The following is an 8,298-nucleotide window of genomic DNA, read 5'->3' on the forward strand; positions in this document are numbered from 1 at the left end:
TATAGTATATATAATTTTGGTTTATATAATTATAACATATATAATTATTTGGTATAATATTGGTATATATTTGGTATGTGTATGTGTGTGTATGTTTGTGACATATACATATACACCAAAATTTCTTTATCCGTTCATCCATGGATAGTCACTTAGATTGTTTCCCTATCTTGGCTCTCACAAATAATGCTACAATAAACTTGGGGGTCCTTATATCCTTTCAAATTAGTTTTTTCATTTTCTCTGGATGAATACCCAGAAGTGAAATAGCTGGATCACATGGTAGTTCTGATTTTAAATTTTTGAGGAACTTCCATACTGTTTCCACAGTGCCTGCACCAATTTACATTCCCACCAACAATGGGAATGTACCAGGGCTCCCTTTTCTCCACATCCTCACCACCACTTGTTATTTCTTGTCTTTTTTATAATATCCATTCTAACAGATGTGAGGTGATATCTCATTGGTTTTGATATGCATTTCCCTGATGATTATGATTTGAGCATCTTTTCATGTGCTGATTGGCAATATGAATGTCTTTTTCTTGAAGTATAGTTGACAATGTTATATTAGTTTCAATTATACAGTGGGTAATGATTTGACATGTTTATACGTTATGTTGTGTTCACCACAAGTGTAGCTACTATCTGTTCCATACATCACTTCTTCCCATTTTTTAATTGGATTGTTTTTTCCTACCAAGTTGTATGCGTTCTTTATATATTTTAGATTATTAGCCCATCATTAAATATATGGTTTGCAATTCTTTTCTACCATTCAGTAAGTTGTTTTTTTGTTTTGTTGCTGGTTTCCTTTTTTGTACAGGACCTTTTTAATGTGATGTAATCCCACTTGTTTATTTTTGGTTTTGTTGTTTTTGCTTTAAATGTCAGATTTTTAAAAAATAATGAAGACCTATGTTAAGGAGCTTGCCTATTACATTTTCTCCTATGAGTTTTCTGGTTTCAAGTCTATGTTCAAGCCTTTAACCTGCTTTGAGTTAGTTTTTGTGCATGGTGTCAGTCACTGGTCCAGTTTTATTCTTTTACATGTAGCTGTCCAGTTTTCCCAGCACAATTTATTGAAGAGATTGTCCTTTCCCTACTGTATATTCTTGGCTCTTCTGTCATAAACTAATTGACCACATGTAGGCAGATTTATTTCTGGGCTCTCTATTTCTGTTCCATTGAGCTATGGGTCTGTTTTTATGCGAATACCAGACTGTTATGATTGCTTTGTAATAGAGTTTGAAATTAAGGAGTGCAATACTTTCTCAAAATTGTTTTGGCACTGTAATATCTTTCCATTTATTTGTGTGTCTTTCAATGTCTTTCATTAATGTCTAGTAGTTTTCAATATACAGGTCTTTTGCCTCCTTAGTAAAATTTATTCCTATTTTTTTTCAATGCATTTGTAAATGGGATTACTTTCTTAATTTCTTTGATAGTTTGTGATTGTGTAAAAAAATGCAACAGATGGGGATCCCTGGGTGGCGCAGCAGTTTGGCGCCTGCCTTTGGCCCAGGGCGCGATCCTGGAGACCCGGGATCGAATCCCACATCGGGCTCCCGGTGCATGGAGCCTGCTTCTCCCTCTGCCTGTGTCTCTGCCTCTCTCTCTCTCTCTCTCTCTGTGTGACTATCATAAATAAATAAAAAAAAAATTTTAAAAAAATGCAACAGATTATTGTGTATTAACTTTGTATCCTGCAACTTTACCTAAATCACTTATTAGTTCTAACAGTTTTTTAATGGTGTCTTTAGGGCTTTCTATATATGTCAGCTGCAAACAGTGACAGTTTTGCTTTTTCCTTTCAAATTTGGATGCCTTTTATTTCTTTTTCTTCCCTAATTGCTCTGGCTAGAGCTTCCAATACTATGTTGAAAAAAAATGGTGAGAGTCGGCATCCTTGTCTTGTTCTTGACCTTTTAACTTTTCAACAATGAGTATGATGTTAGCTGTGGGTTTTTCATACATGGCCTTTATTATGTTGACATACATTCCCACTATGCCCACCTTTTTGAGAGTTTTTATCATGAATGGATGTTGAATTTTGCCAAATGCTTTTCTTGCATCTTTTGAGATGATATGATTTTTATCCTTCGTTTTGTTAAAGTGGCATATCATATTAACTGATTTGTAGGTGTTAAATCATCCTTGCACTCCTGAAATAAATCCCACTTGATAATGGTGAATGATCCTTTTACTATATAGTTGAATTCAGTTTGCTAATATGCTGTTGAGGATTTCTATATCTATGTTCATCATGGGATTGATGTGTAATTCTTAATTTCTTGGGTCCCTTTTATGTTTTCCATTTCAGTCTTTCTGATTCCTGGACACTACTGCTACCCTCATATGACTGTAGGGCAACTAAAACTGTTAGGATCTAGGGATTTATTTATTAAATGAGATTTTCTATGATTAAATGGTTTCATAAACTGTGAAAATATATAAAGATATAAAGAATTAATATTAAGTATTTCTCCTTTCATTAAGCTGGTATTACCCTAAATATTTTTTTCTATATTTGAATTAATCTACAAGAATTTCTGTGGCACACAGCCCATGTGTCCTGTGCCATGCATCAATCTAACAGGGATTGAGAATATGTAAAATGGGGCCACTGCTGGGAGAAAGGCTAATCAACATGAATTTGGTATAGTAAGACCAGGCTCTCCATGTAGGCTTAAAGGAAACAGTCTGAAGTGGAGAGGCAGGATGGTGATTTCTGTTGGGGGTGTGGTGGGTTCAAAGTATCAGTGAGCTGTGGAGTAAAGATTTGTGAGGGAAATTGAAGAGAAGAAACTAATGAGAAGGCAGAAAGACGGGAGTCATTAGAGCGAAAAATAATAACTGAAACCACAAAACTGAACAACTTGTGGGGAATGGGAGCCCTTTCTAAATCATCTTTTATCCTCTGGTTCTCCATACTCCTGGCACACACTTGGTACCCAATACCTATTTGTATACATGTATTTACCTTTATTTGTGTGGAATGGCTAAATAGACCATGGATGGGTATTACAGATGATGAGGTGGTGAATCATCCCATGGAACATGGGACTCAAGCTAGGAAGAGGACAGGGCTGAAGATGAAGTATTCCACCTCTCTGTAGAGTTGATAACAGAAGTTAGAGAAAGGCTCAGAAGGGCAGAAAAAAATCAAGAATTTAAATCCTTATGTTCAAGGAAAAAAACAAAAACAAAAACAAAAAACAAAAGTATCCAGTGAGAGAAAGAGAAGAAAAATAGAGAAAACAGGGAAGAACTAGGTTGGTATTATGTGATAGAGGTAAAGTTGGAGAGATGTTTAATAACAATGATGGTAATAGCTAGTATTTATTGAATGATTACTATGTACCAGGAGCAAAGCACTGTAAGTACATTATTCTAAAGATTAAGTGCATTATCTCATGTACTCCAAATAATCCTATGACCTAGGCACTATTTTTCATCTCCTTTCATAGATGAAGTATTTTTGGCTAAGAAAGGCTAAGTAGCTTGCCCAGGGTGACGTAGCTAAACACAAAACACACATCACTAAGCCAAGACTAACTTCAGTGAGTCTGGTTCCAGAGCCTCTAGAAATATCTTCTTCTTCAAATGAAGGTTGAACACTGTCAAATATAATAGACATGTCTAGGACACCAAGAACACATACACACACACACACACACACACACACACACACACACACGGTAGACAGGTCTAGGACAGCAAGAACACACACACACATACACACACAATCATTTAATTTGGAACAAAATGGCTAGTGGTATCCTTTGAGAGAGAACATTTTCACTATAACAGTGGAGGCAAAAATAAGGTGGTTGTCAGAGAGATGGAGGGAATGGAGGGAGAGACAATTAAAGCATTATGTGAGTTCACTTTTAGGCAAAACAAAACTGAGTAAGGAAATTCAGGTGCTCCCAAATTCATGATTGCTGATACTTGTTAACACAGTATAGCAAGAAGGAAGCCACATTTAAATGGCTAATAAAGCCAACTGCAGAAAGATGAACTGATGACATACATACATCCCTGAATACACACTTTCACCTTTGAACAGCCATATGAGTGCTAATCCTAAAGCCTAATATTCTAAATCAGGAGTAGGCAAATTATGGCCTGTGGGTCAAATCTGCCAGCACCTGTTTTTATACGGTACAGGAGTGAAGAATGCTTTTTACATTTATTAGTCGTTAAAAAAATTGAAAACAGAAAACTATTTCTTAACAAATGAAATTTATATGAAATTACAAGTTCAGTGTCCACAAATAAAGTTTTATTGGAATGTGGCCACACTGTTAGTTTACATATTATCTTTCTGGCAGCTGCCTCAAAACTCTGGCAAAGCTGAGCAGTTTTGAAAGACTTTATGGCCCACAAACCATAATATATTTAGTGTCTGGCCCCTTCCAGAAAAAGGTTGTTGATCTCCATTCTATATCATCTCAATTATTTTAATTGTTAATACATATCAAAAAGGAAAGGAAATTATATACCTGGCAAAGGTGCCTTATTAGTTCTCACAATGGGCATTTCTTTCCACAGGTCTCCACTTCCATTCTCAGATATCCAAAAGTCAACAGTTAGGCAAAACGACTCACATGTGTCTATATTTTCAAGGCTAATTTCTTCCAGATACCACCCAGAATCCTTTCCACTGTTGTCATGTCCAATGCGTACTTTATAGATTTCACCAGTATCTTTAAGATTAATCTGCAACAAAAAGGGAAATAAAAGTCCTCACATTTATGATTTAATTTTTCAAATAAAAAATTCATATTCAATTTTGAACTCAATATCTGTTTTCCCACACATACTCCTTACTAATTTTTCTTAGAACTATTTACTTGTAACACTATGAAATGCTGTTACATATGGCAAAGCATGAATCCATTGACCATGGGAAACCAATAGGTTAAATCCAGCTAGTTTTCACATTTTTTTAGCAACTCATTATTATTACCTTGCAAAATAAATGGGTTTTTGTGATCATTAAAATACACTGCTTATTTGGTAGTTACACCTGAAAAAGAATTTAATTCTCTGGTATCTATAATAGATTGGATATTCCCATTAAAGAGGGATCGTAAGGAAAAGAAGATATGCTTCTGGATTTAAACTAGGACTAACCAGGTAGCCCTGAAACAGAGTGGCATTGGAAAGACTATGACTTTGCAAAAAAGTGTCGGTAATATGATTAACAAGTAATTCTCCCTGGGATCCCTGGGTGGCTCAGTGGTTTGGTGCCTGCCTTTGGCCAAGGGCGTGATCCTGGAGTCCCGGGATCGAGTCCCACATCAGGTTCCCTGCACGGAGCCTGCTTCTCCCTCTGCCTGTATCTCTGCCTCTCTCTCTCTCTCTCTCTCTCTCCTGTCTCCGTGTGTCTCTCATGAATAAATTTTTTAAAAATCTTAAAAAAAAAGAGTAATTCTCCCTTATATCCCTCTGCACCTCCCAAACAACTAATTACCTGGCATGATAAATATTCTCAAGTATCATTCACTATTCAGAATGAGTAATATTTTCTTTTGAAAATTCTTACAGGGGTCGTATGAAAAAAAATTGATCACTTATATGCTACATTAGTTTTCTAGTGCAAACAAGGACCTTTATTGCTTCCTGATTCTGTAGGTCAGAAATCAGGGCACTGTGTGGCTTAACTAGGTTCTCTGCTCAGGGCTTCACAAATCGAACTCAAGAGGTGGGCTGCACTGGACTTTTCTCTGGGGGTTCTGAGGAGAATTCTGTTTAGGCTCATGCAGGTTGGTGGCAGAATCCAGTTCTTTGTGGATTTAGAATCAAGGTTCCTTTCACTTGACATGTGGCCCTTTCCCCTCCAGGCCAGTAAAGGGCATACAGAGCCCTTCTTATGCTTGGCGTCTCTGGCTTTCCTTCTGCTACCAGAAGTTTGCTTTTAGGGGCATATACGACTTAGATTAGGCCCACCTAAATAAATCAGTTTTATCTCCCTATTTTAAGGTACTTAAAGGTACTTATGCAGACCTGCCACATTTTTTTTTCTACTAAAGTATTTCCTATTGGTAATGTAATTTGGGGTTGCTGCATTGGTGAAAACTGTTGTTAATCAATTCTGTCCTCCAGCCAAAATGCCTTTTGGTCAGGATGCAGAGTTCAACAGAGTTGAGCTAAATAATTGTGCCCCTCCTATTATTTCTGGAATGAAGTGGTTATAAAAGTACTATGATGTAGAAAATCTTGATGTTGGTGCTTTTTACAGATAACTAACCTCCTACAGAGTTAGAGATGCAGATAGTGGGACACATGTATGAAAATAGAGGTCACATCCCAAAACAGATTCAAAGGCAAAATTGTGTGGTGACTAAAACCCTGGTTTTTGAAATGAAATCTGGAGTTGAAAGTTCCTCTGTCCTTGCTGGTTGTGTAAACCACAGCAACTATGCCTACTTTTCTAAGCTTTAGTTTCCCCATCTGAACACTATAATAGTGCCAATCTTATAAAGTTCTATAGCACTCAGTAAGTCTTAGCAGACATTGTTTTATCCAGAAATTAAATGCTAACTGAAAAATGCCTACATCTACCTAATTTAAAGACAATTAATCTAAAGACAGGGTCCAGCATTCACAGAAGGAAATTAAAGCTAGTATTTGGCCATCATACATGAAATTGAAATAGATAAAGCCCATGTCTAACACTGCTGGGAAAAGTAGGTATTTGTCAACAAAACCCTAATGGTGCAATGGTCCAGAAATGAAATCATTACTCACACACCACGCATGCATGGGTTGGCCAATTAAAATCAGAAACAAATGACTGTCCCACAGTCTGGCTAGTGCTGTAGATTGCTCCCAAATTACTTCTAATATGTTAGCCAAACTGATTTGTAACTCTTTGTTCTGGTTTAATATAGTCAACCTGGGTCACTTCAGCTTTAATAAAGTATAAATGCAATATGCCAAGAAATTATTCTTGCACATAACTGTTTCTAGTTTTCTGCACTTAACTTCCTCACTTGAAAACACACATGCACACACACACACACACACACACACACACACAGGTATTCCATAATGTATGATGGCTTTTCTTCATATATATGTACCACATCATGGCTCAGTTATTCTCCAGAAAGACAACTTGCTTAAAGTAGTATAGAGTCACAGATTAAAATAAAATTGTTTTCAACCTGAAGACCAAAGAGGCATATGGATTAAGACATACAAGATCAGAAAGAGAAAGGCAGAAGAAATATAGTTCAGTCCCACTGTTGTAATGTCACATACTGAAAATTATAATAATATCAATAAACTTCCACCATATAACCAGAATATGAAGATAAAAATGTCTGATTTGGGTACTTGAAATTATTAACAAAAGTGGATTAAGTCTACACTGATTTTAAGTAAGAAAGCAAAGTACTCTGTATATCCACACGTTTTGTATAATTCTGTTTATTATATATCTACTCCCAAGAACATCTTAAATTTGGACTAAGCAAATTAAACCATTTAAACATTTAATGAATTTTTATTACATACAACACTACCCTAAGATAAACAGGGGAAAAACAGCTCTCACATTCATGTGAACCACTAATCCAATGCATTCAAAGTGAGAAATAAACAGAGGAGAAGTATAAGAAATGTATGAGATGGGGCAGCCCGGGTGGCTCAGTGGTTTAGCGCTGCCTTCAGCCCAGGGCATGATCCTGGAGACCCGGGATCGAGTCCCACGTCAGGCTCCCTGCATGGACCCTGCTTCTCCCTCTGCCTGTGTCTCTGCCTCTCTCTCTCTCTCTCTCTCTCTCTCTGTGTGTGTGTGTGTGTGTGTGTGTCTCATGAATAAATAAATAAAATCTTCAAAAAAAAAAGAAAAGTATGAGATGGTTCAGTGCAAATAGGGCAGGTAGCAAGGAATCTGGACTTTGAAGATTAAGCACCATGTCCATGAAGGAGAGATGACAGAAAATAGTCTGAGTGAAACCAAGAAGAGTGAATGTACTTTTTGAATCTGAGTGTACTGTTCTTGAAATTTTATAAGTCTGGGTTTTATGCTCTTCTCCTGCATGGAATCTAGTATCCTTTCAGGTAGGAAAAAAGTACTTAGTAAAAGCAGATGCTGCTGCCCAGACGTGGCCCAGGAACAACTACAGGGGTGGAGGTGTCTAGCAGCACACATCGGCACACAGAGGGACATACTGCAAACCCAGGCACTGAGACTTGCTGGCCCTGGGATCTTGAAGAAGTGGTATCTTCTCTCTAAACGCCAGTTTCCTCATTTACAAAATGCAGTAATTAAGAATCACT

General features: G+C 36.9%; 1 protein-coding gene across 1 annotated transcript in view; it reads right to left on the minus strand.

Moving 5' to 3' along the window:
- Positions 1-6,462, minus strand: part of LOC140619897 (lipoxygenase homology domain-containing protein 1-like) — a 33,900-nt gene extending 27,438 nt beyond the window's left edge. Inside the window, exons 1-2 of the mRNA XM_072803776.1 lie at positions 6,439-6,462; positions 4,509-4,725 (exon numbers count right to left, since the gene is read on the minus strand). Coding sequence (XP_072659877.1) covers positions 4,509-4,725; positions 6,439-6,462 — 241 coding nt within the window. The remainder of the gene's footprint in view (positions 1-4,508; positions 4,726-6,438) is intronic.
- Positions 6,463-8,298: the final 1,836 nt, after the last annotated feature.

Source organism: Canis lupus, chromosome 28 (genome assembly GCF_048164855.1).
Source record: "Canis lupus baileyi chromosome 28, mCanLup2.hap1, whole genome shotgun sequence".
NCBI classification, from domain to species: Eukaryota; Metazoa; Chordata; class Mammalia; order Carnivora; family Canidae; genus Canis; species Canis lupus.